Genomic DNA, 24602 nt, shown 5'->3' with positions numbered 1-24602 from the left:
AAATTCCCATTAGAAAACAGTATCAACCGACTTTAAAATCATATTGAGTCCTTTCATACATTAAAGCAGACTCAGTAATTTTAGTACTAATTCATGAAAGCAGAAGAAATTCCTTATCAGAAGAAAATAAACAATACAATCACAGCTGTAAGTGAATGTAAATAAGATTTAATTTTATCTACTATCTGAAAAAGCTTTGTTCTGATAACAACAGTGATTATTGTAGTCCACTTGTGTTTTTTCTTTGAATAGTGATAGTTTAACTTTAGCAGTGGTATTAGCATCTGGAAAAGTGTGTGGAAGGATACAGCAGAATACAATCTCTTAAAATAACTTTTTCTTTTTGAAATCAATATATAAGTTGCTGTTAGCAACAAGTGTTTGCTGAGCTCTGTGGTGGTAGCAAATGGACTGTGGAAACATTACCGTACAAGAAGTAGGGATGTCGCTCTGGTTTGTGCCACAGGGAACAGGAACACAGAAGGGGAATTGCAGGGAGCTGCATTAAGTGCCTGGGCTCTGCTGCCTGCTCCAGCTGAGAGCAGCAGGCAATGTTCTGCAGTGGTAGCTGATCATTTTTCCTGGCCACACAGCCTTATTTTTCCTGGCAGGCACAATGGATCGTATGCCCAGGGTTCCACTGCTCTCTTGCAACTGCACCAGGGTATCACATCAGAATAACCAGTAACAACGTATATGGAAAGTAATCCATGTATGTAGTGCTGGAATTCTATACCAGTTTATTTCTGACTATTCCAAATGCCTTTCCTATATAGCTTCTGTCTAATGGCACCAAGAAGTGCTGTAGGCATTTTTCCAAAAAGAGAAGAAAATTTTGTCACAAATATATTGACTACAAAGCAGCTCTGAAGCAAAGTCCAAGTAACTGTAGTCTGTACCTAGAATGGAAAACTAATAGGAGGGTTTTGACTAGAAGACTCAGTGTTATGCAAAACATACTAAAAAAAAAGACTTTTTTTTTTTTATTTTTTGCTCTTCAGCATTGCAGAACATAACCTATGAAAACTATAAAGTAATATATTTAAAATCAATCTTATTAAATTACTTTTTAAATTGTAGGCTCAACTATCTAGGATGCAATAAGAGAAATAAGTTGGATCATTCTATATATGTGAAATTTAAGCCACACAATCTTTCATGAACATTCTTTATCTGATGAGATAACAATATAAATTATCAAGGTCTTTTGGTTGGTTATCTGGTTGGGTTCTTCCTTGTGCTGGAAAGTTTCATGCACCAGAGCTCAAGTTATTCAGATAAATATCTAGATTAAATACAGTATCTTTATACAGAAAAACATTTGGGCTTCCTTAATCTGAGATGCTTATTTTTTTTTAGAAAATACTCAGTATATCAGTTTTTAATATTTGTTACTGCACAATCAGTTGTACCCACTAAGCCTGTCCAGTAGTCAATAAAACCACCACCACCTTCCACACAAAATAAAAACAAAACTGTAGAGAGGTACAGTACAGAGATGATCCTCCACGCTGATAGCTTAGCAAACAGTCACTACAAAGCCAGTGATCATTTCTTTGTACAATAGACAGGACCAGAGACCAAGAAACTTCCCTTGTTCATTGTTTGTAATGTGCTGGTCTATTGTTTGCAATATCTATCTACTCCACTCCAGTTTAGGGTTTGGGGTTTTCTTCCTAGTGTTAGCTACAGGCATATCTGTCATTGCCCAAAAAACATCTCCCTCCCTTTGAGTCCGAACTCCAGTCAGTTCATAAAATAAGTTATTTGATTCTTTTGTTTCTGGTACCATTCAGTGTTGTGTATACATCATTAAAATGTTTTTAAGTGCAACAATTTTAATATTTGTAAACTATGCCTTCAATAAAATGACATGGAAATAAATAATAAAATCACATAACTACTTTGATTGTATTAGTAGCACTTTAGTATCAATGACTGAAAAAATTCTCACAGGGCTGAAACAGTGTAAGACAAGGCAAAAGGAAGGTAGGATCTACACTGTTCCCTCATCAAGAGAGAACTCTCCTGGATACCATAGAATATCAACAGACAACCAGAAAAAAACACCATACCTCAACTGAGCAGTTGAAAATACTCTGTTTAGATTTTCATGGAAATTGGCATCTGTTCCTGTGGTGCATAAAAGCAGTGGCTGATTTTGGAAATGTGTTAAAGCATGCTGCTGAGATTTCACTATAAAACCAGCTGGTAAAGATGAACTGATTTGCAAAGTCAGGATCAAATGTCACTGCACTACCTTCCTAGCAGTCTCACAAAGCTCCCCTTTAACTGTTGACTTGTAACAATCGTTTTGTCTTTATCTTTGTTAGGAAACAGTTTTGCTGATCAGAATCTTGCAATGGCTCACATCTGTTGGTAAAATGGAACTCCAAATCAAATTAATTCAAAGCAAGATTTTACATTAGGAATGCAATCACAGGAGAGCTGAATAGCAAGATGCTTCGAAAAATCATTTGAATTTGTTGCCACTCCTTCTCAAGAGCAAGGAAAATGTGTTCCTGCTTCTCATTTCTTGTTCCTATTTTTAGAACTAGAATGAGAAAGACCTGACCTGGCAGCCTGTATCCCATTTAAATTAAGGAGCATCAGGTTCAGAATTATTTACTAGATGGAATTGAATGGTTATAAATTACATTCCTATTCCAGTTTTATCCTCTTTTTAGTTTAAATTTAATGAATGTTAGTTACCAGTTCTGACACTGGGCTAGACAAGCAAGGATTTGTACTATTTTAAAAAACAAATCATGACAGGATAAGCATGGAGATAAAAAGTTTTTAAAATTGACTTTTTCTGCAACTCAAGCATCTTAGAAGCTGCGTGCAAGCTGTATTTAAGTTACTGACGTACACTCAAAACATTAAGATGTTCATTATAAATGCAGAAAAATGTGAATTATAAAATTTGGCCCTATGTAGCAGGTGAAAAAAAATAGATTAACCTGTGAATGCTAAAATATTGCTGATAATTTTGTGTATGTTTGTGTGGTGTGAATGTTTGCAATTTTGATCTCTCAGTCAAGGCTGCTGCTTGATAGCTGTTAGCAGGTGCAGGCTGTCTGTAAGGTCTTTGATAAGACCTGGACTATGCACAAGCAGCACATCCTGAATCTTTCCTGATGCTCACTTGTGCTTATGCACCCAGGCCATTTCCATGGGGAAAACCCCTTGGGCTGGGGTACTGGAAAGATGAGGGCCAAAAGGAAGGAAGGAGGGGGTCCTTGGGCATCCCTTGCCTGAGGTGGGTAACTGCCAGCAGAGCTGGCACAACTTTCTGTCCCAGACACCCAGGCCAGCAGCAACCTTCTTGCTGTGGTGGGAGGTGGGGGCACAGCAAACCTAAAGCGTGGAATAAGCAAGTAGGCTAAAAGCTTAAAAGCTCTAATTTCAGCTTTTAACTGAACTCCAGTATCCAGATTAACTAGGGACTCTTGTTGACTGTGACACAGTCAACATAAGGAGGTGCTGCTTAATTGCTGAGGGGGATGTGATATTTTCGTAAGCTTTCTGTTGTAGTGTGAATTATGGGGTCAATATGCAAGCTACAGTACTGTATCTCCTCCCCCCTGAGCTACACTCAAATCTTATATGACAAGGTCTTTACTGTAGGTTCGATGCCTTTTATAGAATAAAGATAATATGTGCTATTCATATCACTGCATTTCAAGGTTTAGCACTGTTGTTATTTATTGCCTAATAAATATGTGATTATCATTTGAAATGGTAACAATTAGAAGCAATCTCTAGTTTAAGGTCTAGCATTTCAAAACATCCATTTCACATTTTGTAACATGGATAAACCATAATGGAGACTCAGTTAAGCAAAGAAATGATTCAATAAACAGTATTTCTGTTTGGTTAAAAAGTTGCCTCTGATGACAACTTGTTGCAGTCTAATTTGATTGCTTACTTTATCTTTGTGCATATAAAGATGGTGATAAATGGTTTTCGGTATAAATTAAAATATTCTTGGTAGTATTTTTACAGAAACCCACATCACCTGTTTCTCTTCAGTATTTAAAAAATTGTCACAGTTCATTTTGAGAAATGATCCTGGAAGAGCAACACTGGGTGAGACCTTCAACAGCCATGTTTTAAAATAAAAATCCTTATAATGAGTATAAACTTAATGGCTTTATTTCCTATGTTGGACCAGGCCACTGTTCAGAAAGCCTCTCTGCACAGCAAAACCAGTTAAGTGAGCGTTTGAACAATTTCCTGACTCAAGGCTAAAATCTCTCTCAATTATTCATCCCCTGTGCCAGAAAGAACAATTCTTGTCTTCTGCTGTCAAATCAATCCCTGACAGTCTTGACCAGACAAAAACTACCTTGGAGAACAGTGAACTCTGCTTGCTTCTTGCTGGCTGGTTCTTGAAGCTACATATGCATTAAAAAAAACATACTATAAATCTGGTGTTTATCTCCTGGGTCTTTCCATAGGCTTTTCCCACATCTCAGTCTTTACAATGCTCTTCCAAGCTGTTCAATCATCTGAAGATTAACTCTTTACCAGCTTTCTCAAGGAAAAAGATCAGCCCTCACTCACGTCCTCCTTATGTGTCAAATCAGCCACCTCTTACTTGAGATTCCATCCTTTTGACATTTTCTTTCACAACAGATGTAAGGCTGAAATGAAGTTATTCCAAATCTCTTCCTTTTTTGTGATATACTCTGGAATAAAGAGATACTGTTCTTGTTATTGGTAGCAATTTGGCAAACAAGTAGGACCAGTGTTCCTACTGTTTTAGTGACTTGCATCGGGCCATAGCTTACATCACAAAATCTGAAAGAGGAAGTGGAGTTGTTTGGGTTTTTTCCCCAAACCATCCTAAAATACACCTAAATATAGGCAAGCAAGATTTGTTGCAAACCAAATGCTTAAAATACATGCTCATTTGATTTTGTTTTATTAAAAAATTTAAAATACGTCCATCCTTAAGCACAGTAAATTCAGACAGGAAATTGCATTGGCAGGAAGCTATGAAAATGGCACATGTTGCAAATGGAAATCGGTGTTCACATCAAACTCTTTCAACTATGATCATGTTGGGAGGGAAAGCCCTGAACAGCTGAAAAATTATATAAGGGCTTTAACAATTATTTATGTGACCTGCTGAATGCAGAAGAATCAGACTAGAAACTGCAATGATTGACTGGGGACTAAGGGAATACCAGGGTGATAGCAGAGAATAAAGAGACCATACATCTGCTCTTTGCAGTCATCTGTTGACTCCTTGTCCAAGAGATGTAGTGCTAGTGTGGTATAAAGTAACTCCACAACTGCTTTTGGCACTATTGTTTTGAAAGCTTAAAATCATGTGTCCCTGAAGTATTCAATAATAAATTATTTTGCAAATATAATTCTAAAAGTACAGCCCTAGATGTGTTGGCTTAGATTATCTTTTGTCGTTCCCTTACAGGAGATCATGAAATACATAAAAAGGTAGTCCTGCTACAAAGGATAATCTTTCCAGCAGGAGTCATCTGTATCCTGGGCTGCCTCAAAAGAAGTGTAACCAACAAGTCAGGGCTGGTGACTCTCCCCTCCTACTCTGCTCTAGTGAGACCTGACCTGGGGTCCCCAGCACAGGAAGGGCATGGTCCATGGTTGGAGCAGGTCCAGAGGAGGCCACTAAGATGATTAGAGGTACAACTGCAATGCTCTTAAATTGTCCCAACCATTTGGATTACATTAATCCATAGGAAAAAGCTTCCAGCTGAGGTAAAGTTGCATTTTTATGAGATGCACCTTTTTTAGCCCAAAGTAAGGAGCTAATTATTTCAGATGAGCTTAAGGGGAAGTGCACTTGTCTGTCCTCAGGTAGGCAAAATCTTTTTACTTAATTTCAGAAAATTATTAGCAAAATTAACTTTCATAACAGCTCAGAGAAATAGGTTTTAGCAAGAAATTTGTTATGTTAAGATACCAGGTAACCCTCTATAAAACTAGGTAAAGCCAAAAAAACACCCCATAATAAGAGAGGAACTATTAAACTTCTCAAAAGGTAGTAAGAGTATATATCTCTCTGTTGTAACTGAGGACACAGGCTGCTATCCCAAAGTTTAGAAACGAGAAACAAATACAAACTGCAGTTTCACATGAACAACTCAGCTGTACTGAAAAACTCTATAAAGACCAAAAAGCATTTCATTCACTGTCTCTTCTAGGTAAACATTAGAAATGTATTTGTGCTTTCCTGTCCTCTAGTGTCTAGCACCTGCTTCTAAATACTGCTTGCCAATAGGCAAGTTATAATATTGTACTAGGAATGGGTAGACCAAGACTATTGCTACTTTGTCCACATTTTGGTAATATCCTTTGTACTTTTTCTAGTTGATTATTGGGATATTTGATTTTAGACCAACAAATGTTTATGAATAATTTATTCATTAATGATTCCACTAACTTCAGAGGGGCTACTTAAATTTTATGAAGTTACATTCAGTGGACCTGAACAGCTTAGGTTTTCTTATTAAAATTTGAAACACTTTTATACATCTTTAGGGAATGATATGGTTCTTTTCCAGAAAGCCACCTTAGGCTGAAAAAGTCAAATCATTCATTGCACTATGGACAATCTGCAATCTGTTTATGGGGAAGGGAACAGTGCCTGCTACTACTTAAGGGCTGGTGCTCTGGAATGTTATCTCTAGTATTTTGTTATAAATTTACTATTGTAGCTACAGTGAGAAACAAGGCTTCTGGGTAGGCTGAATTTTGAAACAAAGTATTTAAAAATTATAAGTAACTTTTTAAAACTTTCACAAGTAACAGTAGAAATATCCTTTTTTGATATATTTTGAGGCTTGTATTATTCGTATAAGATTGGTAATAAAACATTAAGGAATAGAAACTTGCTTTTACTCTATGTTTTTGAGAATTGCTTGGGTCCAGTTGAGTGTACCATAAAGATTCATGCATATTTTGCATGACAAATTGTACCCACAATTGTTATGTACCTCATATCCATGGGACAGTATGTTTTAAAATTTCTATTATATGAAACAGGTTAATGTCTGCAAATTAAAATCTGCAACCTCACAGTAGATTTTCTAACTACCTTACCTCTGGAAAAGTTTGTGCTAACAAATATTGCAATAATTTCCTTGTGCTGCTCTAAGGGCTGCACTGACACATGAGATTCATGCTCTCCCCCATCTGTCACAACTCAAAGCACAGACCAGGTAAACCATGTCATTTTCACAGATATTTAGAAAAGGTTAGCAGAAATTTTTAGAAAGTTATTCCCTCCAACCTGCATATTTAGGTGAGTCATTTGTTCCCTTCAAATTCACTTTCCTAAGGGCAGCCAAGTACATAAGTATTTCTGGCACTGATGGAAATAATCATCTGCCGTATCACTTTTTTCTCATGTGGGAAATACATCTACTCTCTAATGGGGAACTGAAACAAGATTGTTACCATTCTAACTAGTGGCAACACAGAACAAACAGGAAACACTTCAAGGGAAATATTTACAAAAATGGAATACGCAGAAGACATAAGAAGCTTTCATATTGTGAATGAATATTCCAAAGCAATAATCTATTTCTTGCCAACATTCATGAGCAGGAAGGGAGTCAAAATTAAATGGATTAGGAAACACTTGAGAATTTTTCATTAAACTGCACTTAATGCAGGTAATTGTGTATGGCTACTGTCATTATGAGCTATGTATTTTATATGCAGAATCTATGTCCAGTAACATGGGTGGTAATAACTATTAGTGAAACTTTTCACAGGAATTAATGGTTGAAACAACACTGACTTATGCTGGAAGTCTAAAATACACAATACTCCCTGCACCCACTTGCTATTCCAGCATCACTTACGGTTCCACTCACCTACAATGTTGTCGCAGGGCTTGTCAGGTTAGAAACCCGGTGTTTCACATCTCTCAATTGCATACTGTTGCTGAAGGTAGCGAGTAAAAAGAAATTCTTCATTTAAGGAAGAAAAAAACCCCAAACAAACCCAAAAATTTTGATGCCTTGATTGCTCATGGCAAGTAAAGAATTCCCATTTACAAGCATAAAATATAGGAAAGGGACTGGACAAAGCAAAAAGTTACCACAAGTGTCATTTTTCTCTACTTTTTCATAGTACTCTCAATAGAAAACAAAACGCATATAATATGTTTAATTTTCGGTGCCATTTGTTTTAAAAGTATGCACTCTGACGGTTGTGTCACACCAGTGAAGATCACCATTATATCACAATGGAACCTCTTCTGGATATATAGCTGGATCTGTTTACTGTGCCTAAGTATTACTCAACATGGCAAATGTTTGTACAAAGAAAAGGTCACTCTGCTTGGTGCTTGTCCGAAACCAGGACAGGATCAAGTATGCAATCCAACAGTGAAAGTCTTTAAATTTCAACATGCTCGATTTTTGTAAAATGAAAATCTGTGTTCAGTTTTGGCAGTCTGACTCAAGATCATGTTTCTGAAATCACAGACTTTAATGGAAACATAAAGTTGATACACAAAACAACATCTGAAAACAGATCTGAAACATCTAAATTGGATTGTAAGTGACAGGAGCAAGCTTTGGTAGAATTGGATTATTTAGAATAACCATCACAACGCTAACAACAAGTCACTCGGGATTTACATCCCAACATTTGTAGCAAACAAAAGGTTACCTTTAACCATGGTGGATTACAAATAAAGACAAAAGTAGTGCTGATCATTTACGCTTCCACATTGAACATGACTCACAGTCTGATTGTTCTCCCAAATATCAAGTCGCTTTTGTAAGCATAACATTTTTATATTTCACCTTAACAAATTCCGATGACATTTTCCTTGTATGGTTTCAACAGTAGAGTTTTAGACCCATTTTGCTGTGCAAGTGTTATTTACTCATGACTTCCAAAGTAATAGGCTTACTTGGAATTATGTTGTGGCAGTGTCCTGTGCATGGTGAATTTATCCAATTTGGAGCTGAGAGGAGGATTCCAATGCACAGAACAAGACTGCAAACAGAATTGCTGTATTTGAATGTCTGTGGAAGGTGTGCTGAGGCAGAGGACCTTGTGCAGCAAGTGGTGAGCTGCAGGAGGTGCTGAGAAGGCTACATAACTCCAGGGAAGCTGAGAAGGAGTTAGAGAGCTGGTTCTGAGCGTAGCTTGCAGTAAACCCACAGCAAAACCAGCAAAAACTCCCCCACCATGCACACACAGAAGGGGAGGGGGGAAGGGGGGGACAATAAGGCAGAAGAATGGACACTTGAAATGGCAAGAACCTGCAAGAGGAAGAGATTTCCCCTGAAACATGAGGTGCCCTTGCAGAACTGCTTCACCACTCTGCAGGCTGAAGAGGAAAGATCAGACCCATTATATCAGGAGAGAGGCTGGTGCTGAGTAAGGCTGCCTGATCTCCTCCTCCTGTTACAACCAGAGCAACTAAGAAAAGGTGGCAGGTGCCAGTAGCAGGGGACTGTTCTGAGAGGCAGGGAGGCACCCATTTGCCAACCTGATGTGCTCTCTGGAGAGGGGCTCTCTGGGCTGATTGCCAGGGCTTGGATCAGGGATGTCACTGAGAGACTACCAAGCCTCCTACAGTCCAAAGACCAACTGCTGTTGTTTCATGTGGGCACCAGTGATACAGCCAAGAGCAGTCTGAGGATTACCCAGGAGGATTACAGAGCCCTGGGAGTGGCAGTAAGGGACTCTCGAGTGCAGGCAGTTTTTTCATCAGTCCTCCCTGTCAAAGGGAAGGGTTTGAAATGGCCAGTTGAATCTGGCAAATGCGCAAATGATTACAGGACTAGTGCCATGGGCAGAGGTCTGGCTACCCCTGGGGACTCACGCTGAAAAACCTGGCTGATGGAGTCTGAGGGGGGCCCATCTGCCAGAGAACAGGAAGAACATCTCTGCTCACAGGCTTGCCAAGCTGATGAAGGCAGCTTTAGACTGAAGTTGCTGGGAGAGGGAACCCTCAATCCATCCCACTCCTAGTTTGATGACAGCACCAACAAGAGACGCCCAGAGCCTGGAGAGGGATCGCAGGTCAGCAGAAGAGCACCTGAACTGCTGCACAAAGGAATTCCAGATATTCCTGCCAGTAACTCTCCTTCATCAGAGGCCCAACTTAAATGTCCCTATGTAAATGCACATAGCATGAGGAATAAACGAGCAGTTAGAGACCATGCACACCTGCAGGGCTGTGATCTTACTGGCATCAGAGATGTGGTAGGATGGCTGCTATGACTGGAGTGTTGGAGTTAAAGAATACAGGCTCTTTAGGAAGGACAGACAGGGAAAGGGAGGAGGGGGTGTCGCCCTCTATGTTCATGAGCACCTGGAGTGCTTGGAACTGTGCCTGGTGATGGATGAGGAGCTTATGGGTCAGAATTAAAGGGAGGGCAGGGACAGGGGACATTTTAGTGGGGGATTGCTAAGGCCAACCAGCCAGGAAGACTGAGTGGATGAGACCCTCTACACACACATAGGAGCAGCCTCATGTTAACAAGTCCTCATGGGGGACTTCAACTACCCTAATGTCCATTGGAGGGACAACACAACAGGGCATAAGGAATCCAGGAGGTTCTTGGAATGCATTGATAATTTCCCTTTCCAAGTGATAGAGGAGCAAACGAGGAAAGGTGCTATGCTGGACCTTGTTCTTTCCAACAAGGAGGGCTGGTGGGGAATATGAATCTTAGGGGCAGCCTTGGCTGCAGTGACCATGAAATGGTGGAGTTCAAGATCCTCAGGCCAGCGAGGGGGCTCATAGCAAGCTCACTAACCTGCACATCAGGAGAGCTGACTTTGGCCTCTTCAGGGATCTTCTGAGTAGAGTACCATGGGATAAAGCCCTGGAGGGAAGAGGGGCCCAGGGGCCCACTGGTTAATATCCAGTGTCATCTCTTGCAAGATCAGGAGAGATGCATCTCAACAAAGGAAGTCAGGCAAAAGCATCAGAAGACCTGCGTGGATGAACAAGGAGCTCCTGGACAAACTCAAACAGAAAAATGAAGCCTACAGAGGATGAAAACAAGGACAGATAGCCTGGAAGAAATACAGAGAAATTGTCCAAGCAGCCAGGGATCAGGTTAGGAAAGCTAAAGCTCTGACAGAATTAAATTTGGCCAGGGACATCAAGGGCAACAAGAAAAGCTTCTATAGGTACATTGGTGAAAATGTGAGCCCAGTCCAGAAGGAACTGGAAGACTTGGTTATCTGGGACATGGAGAAGTCTGAGGTACTCAATGACATTTTTGCCTCAGTTGTCACCAGCAAGTGCTCCAGCCACTGGGGCCCAAGTCACTCTGCTGAGAAGGCAAAGGCAGGGACTGGGAGAATAAAGAACTACCCACCATAGATGATCAGGTTTGAGACCATCTAAGGAACCTGAAGGCACACAAATCCATGGAACCTGATAAGAAAATATGGAAAATAAGGACGTGATTGGTGACAGCCAACATGGTGTCACTAAAGGCAAGCCTGACAAATATCCTTCTGTGACAGGATTACAGCACTGGTGGATAAGGGAAGAGCAACTGACACCATCTACCTGGACTTGTGCAGAGCATTTGACAACGTCTTGCATGACGTCCTTATCTTGAAACAAGAGAGGCATGGATTTGCTGGATGGACCACGCGGTGGATAAGGAATTGACTGGATGGTCACACTCAAAGAGTTGTCGTCAACAGCTTGATGTCCAAGAGGAGAACCACTGACGAGTCGTATTCCTCAGAGTTCAGTACTGGGACAGGTGCTATTTAAGATGTTTGTTGGTAACATGAACAGTGGGATCAGTGCACCCTCTGCACGTTTTTCAACCACACCAAGCTGTGTGGTGCAGTCGACACACTGGAGGGAAGCAATGCCATCCACAGGGACCTTGACAGGCTCGAGAGCTGGGCCAGTGCAACTTCATGAAGTTCAACAAGGCCAAGACAAGATCCCGCACCTGGGTCAGGGCAATCCCAAATACAAGTTGGGCAGAGAATGGATTGAGAGCAGCCATGGGGAAAAGGACTTGGGGGTCTTGATTGATGAGCAGCTAAACACAACTGGGCAACACGTTCTCACAGCCCAACAAACCAAATGTGTCCTGGGCTGCATGTCGTGGTCAGAAAGTCAAGGAAGGTGGTTCGAGCCCTCTAATCTTGTGAGACCCTGCCTGGAATACTGCATCCAGCTCTGGGGTCCCCAACATAAGAAGGTGGACCTGTTGGAGTGAGTCCAGTGGAAGGTCACAAAGATGATCAGAGGGTTGAGCATCTCTCCTATGAAGTCAGGTTGAGAGAGTTTGGGCTGTTCAGCCTTGCAGAAGAGAAGGCTTCAGGGAGACCTTAGAGCAGCCTTCCAGTACCTGAAGGGAGCCTACAGGGTAGCTGGAAAGGAGTTTTTACAAGGGCACGTAGTGATAGGACAGGGGACTGGCTTTAAAGAGGGCAGGTTTAAATTAGGTATTAGGGAGAAATTCTTTACTGTGAGGGTGGTGAGGCACTGGAACAGGTTGCGCAGAGAGAGAGAGAAATTGTGGATGCCCCATCCCTGGAAGCATTCAAGGCCAGGTTGGATGGGGGTTTGAGCAACCTGGTTTAGTGGAAGGTGTCTTGCCCACAGCTGGGGGGTGTGGGGGGTGTGGAACTGGATGATCTCTAAGTTTCTTTCCAACCCAAATCATTCCATGATGCTACTATTCAATTCTATGAATCCAGTCTAAAAAGACTGTATAGCCTATTTATAACTTATAAGAGAAATTATGATTGTACAAGATCGTATTTTTTAACATTACTAACATGTAGGTGATGGAAAGTAAATTGTGTCAGATGAACACTCTTGATTGCCATCAGTCTATACAACTTATCTTGTATCAAATTTATCTCCATTGTGCTAAAGGTAAGAGAAGTTAAGACTAATAAAACAAGTTCTCTTCTCATTAAGACAAGACAATACATTTTACAAGACTTCAAATGTTGAATCTCAAGTCCTCTATTGAGTTACTTAATGTTTGCTTCCAAACCAAGATACAGGCTTCATTACTGCCAACATCATTGTAACACGTCATTTGATAGCAAGCTCTCAGTAATTTCAGAGCCTGTTTCCCCCCTCCTTTCCATATATTGTTTGTGCTTCCTGCTTAGATCAAGTGGTCGTATTCTAACAGCCACTATAAAAGTAGCAGTTCAAGTACATTTTACCATCCAAGAAAGCTGTAACACAGGATGGTTAGTCTAAAAAACATCGAGGATGAAGTGCGAGGCCATTTGCAGTAAGAAGTTGCCAAATGGAACCATAGGCAAAATGGCAATCCAGAAAGAAGTACTGGAACTACAACTTTTATCCAGCTTGATATGTTTTCTGAAAGGGGAAAGTATGAGTTACAGTCTTCAGCATGAATAACACATTTTAAAAACTACCAATAAAAGGGTTTGCCAATTTAAAAGTTAGTTGTTGACTGTACAAAGAACGAGCCAATGGACTTCCCACTCTTTGCCTCTTTGTTCTCCTCAGGAGTCCTTTACCTTTCACAAAGAAAATTTTAGCTATCAAACTTGTCCATAAATTTTGCCGCTGAGTGTGAAACCATCCAGTTAGCATATACACTATCATTTGCATATCTTGAAAACACAGAGTTAGTGCCATCGAATCTTGTGAGTGGAACGGGGCTCTCCTCAGGCCAGTTCGGGTATGACATGCCTAAAAATGAAAACAGATAATTTTTTCTGCACTGAAGAACCATAACTTCATGTGCAGACAGTAAGGCCCTTGGCAAAACTCCCTTTAATATTTTAAGCCAGTCCACTGGATTTTGTCCCAAATCAATTAATATAAATGATGTTTTGAAATCCCTGAAGCACAAATTCAGATGTAGGCAAAAACCCTGGAAAAATTAAAGTGCTTACTTGATAAAAAATTGTGTGCATACATTGCACATGTGCATAATAAAAAGCTAAGAATTGTTCTTCTCATGAGCCTCCAACTTTCCACAATTTTATTTTTTAACAATCATAGCAATGTATTGCTTTGCAAGAGGAAGTTCTTGCTGTACAGGAAATGCTTCAATAATTAATAAACCTATTTGGGACAGGATCCAAAGTCCATTCCAATGACTGAGAGTTATTTCCATTTACTTAAATGGGCGCCTTTCCTTTGGCTTCACTGAGGTTCTGGGGACACTCTCACACCCTCACCAGGGATCCCCTGCTTAATTTCAGGAAATCCCAGGAGCACAACTGAGTAAAGTCCAACAAAGTCCTGAGCGCTCTTGTCTTGATTCAGCATTTAAACGTCTATTTTAGGCTTGTAATTATTTTCATTGAGTCCAGAAACTGTTTCTCAGTTCAGGCACAAGCAATTACCAAAATGGACAGAGTGCTCAGCACCATGTTGATTCAGCTGTACAAGCACAGAACCATACCAGGGTTGAGATTTTAAAAAACAGAAAACTGATTTTGTTGCTTATTAAGCATGCAGCATCTGCCATCAACCTCGTGGCAACTTTACCTGCTACTTCATTCTTTTAACAATCTGACCACTAAGTAAATGTGAGCTGGGGAAACCTAATGAAGAAAATAATAGCTAAGGTATAGATCAAAAATAGACCCAGAGCCATGTATTAATGGCAACTTTTAAACTAAAAGATCCAACTTTTTAAAAGTCGTACTGCTTGAAGAATGAAAAAAGTATCTGTGATGTTCATAAATATCTAAAACCATGTAGAATATTTAATCAGGAGACAAAATGTAGGAGTTTTGGCAAGAACCATTTTTACTGTCCATCTCACCATCACAATATGAAAGCATATGTTCTTTTTAAAAACACTTGCTACATCATTCAGTCATGGTTTAGTAATAACATGTTCATAACAAATCAAAGGACGTGAAAACAGCTGAGTGTAGTTTCAAAATGTCCATTGTTAATTAAATTTTCAAAGGAATTTACATGTCAATTTAGTCTGCATATAATATTTATATACAGTATTTCTACCTTCTGTATATAATACTCTGTTTTCATCCTATGATACATTAAATACATTTCAGCTTATGGATCCAGAATGTATTAACAGCAGCTGAAATTTAGAAATCCTTCTTAATAAATGAAAAATATTGCAGATGGGTCCTATCATTGAGTTATGGCAAGAAACAGTATTTAAAAAAAAAAAAAAGTCTATTGCTTAAATTAGAGGTGCAGAATCTAACATATTTTAAATGTTCTAGCCTCCCCCAACAGGATAGTTGAATTAGATACTCATTAGCATTTTATATTTCCCCTGAGAATACTTCCCTGATCTTTTTTCTTTTACTGTATGATATCTAGTCATTTTACTTATTTTCACATCCTTTTAAAAATTTTTATTTTAAACACAGCTGCAAAATGACTAAAGGATGATCCTGATGCAAACTTTGACATTTACCAAAAGAAAAAACAAACAAACAAAAAAACCCAAAAGAAGCTTCCAAGCAAATTTTGATTGGCTTCATTCAGACAAGAAACACTGTAATGGGGTTACAGAGTCTGAGAACAGTGCAGAAGAAAAATCAATTTTTTTTGTGTGTGTTGCTAGAATCTAGTAAATGCATGTGAAATTCTACCATAGAGTTTGTTTTCAATCCATGTGGAAGGGAGGGTTCGAGGGAGGGGAGCATTATTACAGTCCACGAGAGGTGTCTCCTCTTCTGAGAGCCCATCATCGTAAAGTAAGGAATCGGAAGGTGTGGAAGCCGCAAGATCTAAGTAGTCCTAAGAAGTGAATACAGGAAAAGCTGGTTAATGTACGTGGCAGTGTTGCTGTTTGGGTATAAGGGCTAAATGTGCATTTGCTTTCTTTACAACAAGGAACTACAGACCCCACTGCATTTGTCTTTTGCTAGAACCTCTGGCACCACAGCCAGAGATCTTTGGAAGCATCTGATTTGCCTGGACACTGGACATATTAATACTTCCCCTACTTCATTCTGCACATCAGGAAAATACCCAAGAAATTGAAGGGCTGTGCTGATTTCTTTGATTTCTCTTTTTCTCAGTTTCTGGTATGCCTGATACATATGCCTGAAATACATATATGTAGATACATATGCATGCATAAAAGAGAAGGTACTCAGATCTCATAATCATTTTAAAAAAGCTATTATATAACAAGAAAATATTTTCAAATAAAGCTTTTGATGCTGTTCTAAAAGTAAATATTTAGGTCAACTGTAAGAATTCGTTGGTTTTCATCTATGCTGCCAAATTGCTTTGATGCAAAAAAAGAAACATGAAGCATTTTCAACTAATCTGAAATATAGTTTTTGCTTTCACAATGGCTTTTCCTTTGGAAATTTACTGAAATTGAACTTTAAAAGATGAAGTTACGCAATTTTATGAGGGAAAAAATCTTCAGAATTTGTCACTTAGAAAGGCAAGAAGAAAAATGACTAATTTGTCAAGTTCTAGTTTGGATTGGTTTTGTTTTAATTATGATGATCATTTCAGAAAACTTGCCAGCTTCTGTATTACAAGTCTGTCAGTGGACATGCATATCTTTTGCATACAGATTCTCAGCAACTATAAGTTAGTGGTTGATAAATCAGAGTGATTTAATGTACAGCCTGGACCTTCCACTTTGCCATTTTTAATTTAGAACTTATTTTTACATTCACATTCTGAACCCAATTGTTCCCACTTGTTTATTAGCTCTTTTTGCACCCAATGTAAATTCTCAAATCTGATGATAACAGTCACTGCTATTTCCTCTGCTTGTCATTTGTAACTGCCTCTCTCCCCATAACTATTAGATGGAAAAAAAAAATTTATGTTTTTATGTGCAAGTAGGTATGTATACATTTTATAAATATATACAACTTGGACTTATTTTTAGCCCTCAGTATCCACTCATTTAAAGAAACTCTATACAGGATTATAATAGTTCTAAAGTAACTTAGAATGGTGGGATTATACAGCTTTCAGTTTTCTGATTGCGTGAAATGCTTTAAGAAACTAGATATGTAAATGCTTCAAGATTTGATGAAAAATAAATTACTTTGCTTTAAAATAAAAATAATTATTTCTGTACATTCAAACTCAGATGATCCCAAAAACTTTCAAAATTCATGCTTTCCACACTTACCCTACTCTTCACCATCATTTTCTCTAGTTCCTTGCTGATCTCAGTAAATGTTGGTCTTTTATCAGGTTCTTGCTTCCAGCAGCGCAACATGAGGTTGTACCTGTGACCCGCCACAAGGTGGAAAAAAACCCAAAATTGTTAGAAGTGGGGTACTGAAGCTGAACTGTGGCATGAAGGCCATCCACAAGTACATCAATCTCTGCTGTGTTCTGTTAAATGTTCCCTTAAGTTAACAACTGACATTCACAACAATAGGCTTTTATTTCCATGAGTCTTTATGAGTTTAAATAATGATGCACTTGGCTGTCCTTGAAGGACTGTAGTCTTAGGTTTCTTTCTCTGTTTTCAGTTTCTGAAGGGACCACCTCATGTGTAGGCAGCAGGCCAGATTTAATTCAATTTTGTTTGCATATGACACCAAAGAAATTTGTATATCAACCTGAAAAACTCTGCTGTTATACCAGAAAGTAGAAATTTGTTCTTCGTTTGCTTAAATTCTCAAAAGTTTCTGTAAACTTTTCTTCAAAGTGAAGTCTACCCTAAGACTATTTGCACAAACTAATGTTCTTTTGATTACTTCTGTTATTGTTATTTGGTTACATCTGGTTTTATTCTGTCTTTAACTGCCTTCTATGGCATACAGTGTGAAAAGGGAAGGGAACAGAATTAAAGTTTTATAGTGGAGTGACTATCAGACAAACATTGGCCAAGTTCTGGAAGTGTAACTCTCCAGCCTGTGCTGTTCATGTTGTTTTTCTAGCTCAGGTGTTTTCAGGACTAAGTGATCTTGTCCCGTAAGTGCTCTAATTGTGAAACAGTTGGCTATGAGAACTAGAGCAACCTATTGAAAAGCATTGCATTTTTTGCTTTCATCCACGATCTCTCTTGCTTGACTGGGTAAAGCAGAGAATGCAATTTAAGAAAAATGGTCCTTAAAGTGGGCTTTCAAAAGCTGTCAGAAAATTTTCTGAGTAACACAGAAAAATTTGAAAAAAGTCAGAAAACCATGATGTGGCTTGAATAAGAAAATGAAACTCAGAGACAGTCAGCTTGCCTAACCTAATAATTATCAATGATATAACATGTTTGAAGACTGTCTTATTCCCTGGTGAGATGAAACAAAGAAAAAATTAAATATTATACATTTCCTAGAGGGTACCTGCTAATCACACTTGTAAACTTCTACACTGCTCTAAATTTATAAATGCTTAATGTTTTTTCTCTAGGTATTAAAAAAAAATGATTTATTATTTATACTGTATTTTCTCAGCCCAGATGTGGCCAAAGCATCCTTCCAATTGAAAATCAGTCAAAAGAGTGGTCACAGTGATTACAGCCTGGTAACTTTCAAAACAACCACGACCATGACCAGATTTGCAGGCTGAACAGAAATCATGCCTCATCTCCAAATGCCATGGAAGACCACAGACAAATTATATTTCATATTGAGAATGTTTTAATAAATCAGCCAACAAATTATGAACTGTCTCCAAATGGGAAAGAAATTGCCATGGGCTTACCAAGTCACAGAAAATTTATATCTTCTAGAGTGTAGATTTCTGTGTCAAGGTATCATTTCTCCTTTGTAATGCCAGGACAACTAATAGACAATGACTATGGATGGAACATCTGTCTCATTTGCAGGAAAGTACAAAGATATTTTCTTGACTATTTCACCTTCCACTGTGTTTTATGAAATTTTCCTCCTTCCCCCACCCTCAAAAGTTTTAAATGTTCAAACTCTTTTAATTGTTTGGCAATCATGTTATTCAATATCCTACAAATATTTTTGGATGTAGCTGAAAGGATTTTGTTGGCAATTTTTTTCCGTCACTTTACCGTTCACTAATTCATGACGTTCTTTTAAGCACTACATATTTTGACTGTATCTCTGAGATATACAGAATAGTATTTATGTGGTATTTATTTAAACCTTTTTTTTAAAGCGCATTTATTAACATTTATGAATCTAATCAGATAAAGAGCTACTTACATTTCTTCACTGCAGTTTTCTGGTCTCTCCATTCTATAGCCCGTTTTCAGGAGGTTAAAGAGTCTTTCAGGAGCAATACCTGGGTAGGGATTGCCTCCCAAAGTAACAATCTCCCATAGCAGAACTCCAAATGACCACCTGAAAAAGACAAAATGAGCTTTTATTTATGGTGGTGGGTTTCATGAGCTTAGTGTGGCATTCACACAACAGATCTCTTTCTACTGTTTTCAGAACCCAACAAAATTCAAGACACTGCCAAGCCAGAAGGGCTGTACAGATACAAATAGGGCCATCCTTATTCCCAAATACTGTTCATTGAACAGGTTAGCAACCAAAATAGAAGAGAAAATGGAAACCCCTCTTTTATCCATTGAGAAAAGCTAACTATATCCTGGGAAGGCCCATCTTCTCTAAACAGCGGAAAGTCCTTCCCATGGTGGCCCAGCCCAAAGGCTTGCTCCTCTTCTAAGCAGTGCTCCTGCAGGTGCCCCTCTTTTTCCTTTGGCTATAGAGGGAGTCTAACATCCCTAATTAGCCCTTAGAGTCCTAATCAGAAATAACTGTCTAAATTAAATTTACACAGTTACCAAGGGACTGGTTTGCTGTCTCGACTATGAGACAGCACAATGTATTTACTTCAACCATATCAGCTGGTCTGTTGGGCCATTTCAGTGATTCAGGACTTAATTTTCTTCTTAGAGTTAATGAATGAAGAGGGAAGAATTTATTCTGGAAATACCAGATGCCTAAAATAAAGTTTGACATAGAACAGAAGAAACCATTTTCTATAATGAACAGAAGAAATGGTGAATTTATAAACCTACTTTACTGCGGAGCTCAAACAAAAAGACCTTGTGCAATAGGTTGGAAGTATTTAGAAGAATTAGTCCATTTTTGGAGGGTAGGCCAGGAGGAGAGAGGCAAAAATGCTTCCCTTTCCTTAGTGAAAGGCTTTTTCGAGAGACAAAGAAGCTACAAATTACATTGAATCTGCTCAACTGACAGAACTGACAAAATCTGATGTTCAAAATGAAGGAAACTAGCCAACACTTTTTCACTCAAAGGAAATGCTCAATGGGATTCATCTGGAAGCAAAATTGCATACAATTTATGAAAAAATGTTAGCTTTGGTAATTTCTCTGTAAATTCTACTTCTAAGAAAATTTTAGGAAGTGTTACACACCTACTGCCAAACCAAACAGGGGTGTCTAATTCCCTATGAAAATTCCATCTCAAAATGTTAGCCAAATACCTCACCTCCTGTCTGACTACATTCCACCTGTGCTTCTCACATTCTAAAGAACAACGATGAGCCCAAAAGTACAGCAATAAAACTTTCAAAATGATCAGAGAAGCCAAAGTGACTCTCACGCAGTCCTAAGTGGTATGCTGCCATTCTTCTCCCTAATGCCATTCATTGAATTAATTTTTAATCACTCTGCACATTCTTGAAAGCTTATGAATATTTATGGCATTTTCATATAGTTTATTAATATTTCTCCTCATACCCTTTTTGAAGCCAATTATGCTCTACCATCAGGTTATAATTCTGTCCATGATTAATTCAAATAAACTTTGGAGCATAGCAGGCTTTATTTTTAAAATCCACTTCTGCTTAAGAGGAATTTTACAGAATTATGGAAGGAGAGATCAGATGAATAATTTCTTAATTAAAGTTGTTTAGTAAATGGATGTATTAGAATAGAATGCTATAGAATGCTGCAATCCTTCAAAATTATTATACAAATTAAATACTGTGGGAGGACAAATGAGGGATGAAAAATTTTCCTCTATGTTATGTTTATTGCTGAATAAAAACATGATCAGAAGAAGGCAGGAAAGAAAAGTATGTAAAGAGGAAGACAGTATGCTTGCTTTCCACTGATGTCATCGACCTCTGAAGCAAAAATGGGATTTTTGTAAATGCTGGCAAGTGGTACTGCTATTAAGCTTTGCTAACCACTAACTATATAGAACAGCTTTAGAAAGCTGGAAAATAGAAACACAAAATATCAGAAAAAAGAGCATATTGGAATGGTTGATGAATAATATGTTCATCTAAAATATAACTGCATCACCACAAACAACAAAGAATATCCATAAAATAATATTTTCAGTGAGTGCTATTATCTAAAAAAATAACAATCAATGATGCAAAAAAAGTACTTAATTGATCAGTCTGCTGCTGTTGAACTGGCATCCGTGGAATCCAGTGCTGGAGAGGATTTGGATTGCAACTCTGTATGGCCTTGGTTCTGCTCTGTAGGAACTTGGCTAAATTAGGAGCTGCTGTACAGCAGCCTTAGATTATTTAATGTATAATGACACGGTGAAGGTGACCCCACCAAGTGAGTCAAAGGCACCGTGTAAGCCTGTGCAGATATTTAGCGCCTTTATGCCCTTGTACTGAAGCAGACCCACAAAACACAAGGCAGTGCTCTCTTTAGAACGCCTGATGCATCTCCAGGAAAGCTGGTAAATCAGCACAGCGTTACACAGAGACACCAACCCAGACCTGGGAAGCAGGAAAGCCACAGAGCACCAGCGTGTTGTGTCACCCAGGGCTCTGAGCTTGCCTGATGCCAACCGGGCAATCTCTGCGTGGCGTCGTACAAGAAACAGGCTCCTGGGCTTACTTAATAACAGCCCGTCAGGAAAACAAATGGGGAGGAATGATACTGGATCCAGAAGATCAATCAGCAATCAAAGAAGAGGCAGTTACATGACAACACAATCTGTTCTGGCCCCAAACCATAGTGACAAAACTGTTTTGAAGAAAATGAAGAAATTAAAAATATGCTAAGAAGTTTTTAAAGGAATTTTAACAGTTCTCTGAGAAAAGTAGATTTAAAGAAGCAAGTCAGCACAACGGATGCTCTGAGGAGGATAAAAAGAGACCCAGAAAAACCTGGAAGTGGATCTAAGTAAATGTGACATTCTCTCAAGAATTACCCCGATCTTTTTTTCTTTTCTTACTCCAACTGAAACTAAGTAAAGGAAAATATTTTGGAAATTCATTTTGTAAGGAATTTCCGAGGCATGCAAAATACTTTATTTCACTAAAGCTGCTCTGACCTGCAGAGAAAAGAGTAAAAAAATAAATGTAATTATTTTCGAAGTACAAATCAAAAGGTGCTTATCTGGACATTTGTTATTATCAAAGTGTTTTTCCCCTCAAAGTGCAATGCCACTGGAATTCGTATATTTTCTCCATTTGAGTGTAATTAAAACATTACTTTAGTCAAGTCCTCTCTTTCAAGGGAAACTTGAAAGGTATCAAAATGCTGCCTAGCAGAAAATCAGGCATAAGTACTGCTGCTTTTACAGTCCTTTAGAGGTTTTTCTCCTAAATAAATAATACTTAGTGTCTACCTGGTGAAATCACAAGCATCATTCACCCCACAGAGAAAGAAATGCAAGTATCTGATCTTAACGTGAAAACAGCTCAGCTGTGGTTGTTTTGTCACCTCATCATCACAGGTGGAGATAGCAGCATATCCATCTTCAGGGTCTCTATTTCCCTAATCATGCAAATGAACTTGTATCTTGGCACTGGAACTGGACCGTTCCCCTAAGGTCTGAACTGACTGTCATTAAAATTAATTGGAGTTTTGTCATTGATTCCAATAGGAGTGAGGTCAGGCATTAAATTCTTCTTCCCTTCTTCCAATCCACCCTTCACCTGCCAGTACGTGTTACAGACAAGTGATGAACAGAACTGAGAAGTTCAGGTACAGCTATTACCTTTAGCTAAGACGAATCATTTGTGTTTATAAATTCAAAGGCAATCGTGTCACATGGACACATCCAACCCCTGTTGATTTCAACAGGAATTATGTACATAAATACCTCTGATAATCTTTTATTCATATTTAATTCAACAGCAAAAATCTTATTTATCATTTCCAGTTGATGGTGCCATCCAAACTGTGTTTTTCATGTTTCTTTGCAAGAGGAACCAGTCTGGCTCCTATGTACCTTGTTGTGCTTCCTCTCTCATCTTCTTAAACAAGCACAGAAACCAGAAAGTAAGCAAGGATTTACACTTACACATCACTTTGTGTTGTATAGATATGGTCAAATAGGGACTCTATGGCCATCCATTTCACAGGTATTCGACCCTAGGAAGTAAAAAAGCAACAATGCAATTACTGGACAGAAAATTAAGTTTCCTAGTGAAAAAAAAAAGGTATTTATCTTCAAAATGATAGAAGATACTCCATCCATACTATAGCATTTTTCAATGGACTTGATGATTTGGCATTTCATAAGAAAAATAGTGAGGACAATTGTAAGAGTTTTTAAAATCACTCATTCATTTAATTTCATCCACTTAGCAATCTCATTATGTGCAAGAAGGTGGTGTGGTTTTTTTTGCAGGTGGTCACCAGTTTTAAGTCAGATAAACTCAACTCTCCTCTTAACAAAGAACTTTCAAAGTGTACAAATGCAAAAATGATGGGGAATGATGGTTAAAGAGAAAGAGCTATCTCATTTATATAAGGGATGATGCATAAATGGGAGCACCTAGATACCTTTGGTTTCAAAACTGAACCTAGACAGTCATATTTGGTTACTAGTTTCTAAATGGAATCTACATATTGCTACTTTTCACTGGTAGAAATTCACTGAGAAAATCTCAGAAATCCGCCCCAGATATTCATGAAAATCTAGGTTTGCAAAATTTCAAGATGTTTCATAACCTTTGCAATATGACTAGCATTCGTATGCCTTACTTTTAGTTCCCATGAAATTCATATATATCTATGCAAAACCTGTTTCAGTAGGATTTGAAACTTATCCTTCTGCCTTCCTCTCAATTTTTTATTTTCCCTGTCTCCCCATCCAAGCAGACAGATGCTTGCTAGGCTCTGAATAATACTACAGGCAAAGAGTGTCTCAGAAGTAAAGATGAAATATCCATTCAGTATATCATGCCCCACCACCTGAAATGAAACTGCCTAAATGCCTTTATGTGAATGCATCATTCTTAAAATACAGAGTAACTGGTACAGATCAGTGTAAAAACATATCAGAAAACAGCTAAACCAACATGGTAAAACCCTTTTACATAAGACCATGTCTTCTAAATATGAAACATTCACACAAACCGGCCTGAAAAAACAGGGAAAGCTAAACTAAAAATGCATGGTATTTATGGAAATCTTTTCATAAAATTCTAACATTTTTACATGCAAAAATTGTGTTGGCAACTCTTTCATATTAAGTTGGAGAGGGAACTGAACCAACAGTGCTTATCTGATAAAGTCAATAGAAAGTTGTGTTCATGAAGATCACGGTCTAGCCTGGGACTGACTTGTGGAAATTCTTCTGATGTCAGAGATAGGTGGATGAAAACAGACAGAAAGCAGGATTTATTTTGCTGTATTTGTATTTTGTATTCAAAAGAATAATTAAATGGCAAGCCTTATCTTCTTAGTCTCAAAGTTATAATGCTCAAGTGTTTCTTTTGCAGGAAAGTAGTGACATGACAACTTGTCGTTCCATCAGAT

At 38.4% G+C, this 24602-nt stretch overlaps 1 protein-coding gene across 3 annotated transcripts in view; it reads right to left on the bottom strand.

Annotated features, from left to right (window-relative positions):
- Window positions 1-12609: 12609 nt before the first annotated feature.
- Window positions 12610-24602, bottom strand: part of RET (ret proto-oncogene) — an 80092-nt gene continuing 68099 nt past the window's right edge. For 2 of the 3 annotated variants that reach the window (XM_027700152.1, XM_027700154.1), the window contains 5 exons: window positions 23140-23210; window positions 19090-19227; window positions 17097-17196; window positions 15580-15727; window positions 12610-13684 (listed from right to left, as the gene is read on the bottom strand). In XM_027700152.1, the coding sequence (XP_027555953.1) occupies window positions 13527-13684; window positions 15580-15727; window positions 17097-17196; window positions 19090-19227; window positions 23140-23210 (615 nt within the window). In that variant the 3' untranslated portion in view covers window positions 12610-13526. The remainder of the gene's footprint in view (window positions 13685-15579; window positions 15728-17096; window positions 17197-19089; window positions 19228-23139; window positions 23211-24602) is intronic. The other variant, XM_027700153.1, reaches the window with a different exon arrangement.

Source organism: Neopelma chrysocephalum, unplaced genomic scaffold, assembly GCF_003984885.1.
Source record: "Neopelma chrysocephalum unplaced genomic scaffold, ASM398488v2 Primary Assembly neopelma1_143, whole genome shotgun sequence".
NCBI classification, from domain to species: domain Eukaryota; kingdom Metazoa; phylum Chordata; class Aves; order Passeriformes; family Pipridae; genus Neopelma; species Neopelma chrysocephalum.
The sequence above is the reverse complement of the archived record's forward strand: the minus strand, read 5'-3'. Positions and strand labels throughout refer to the sequence as shown.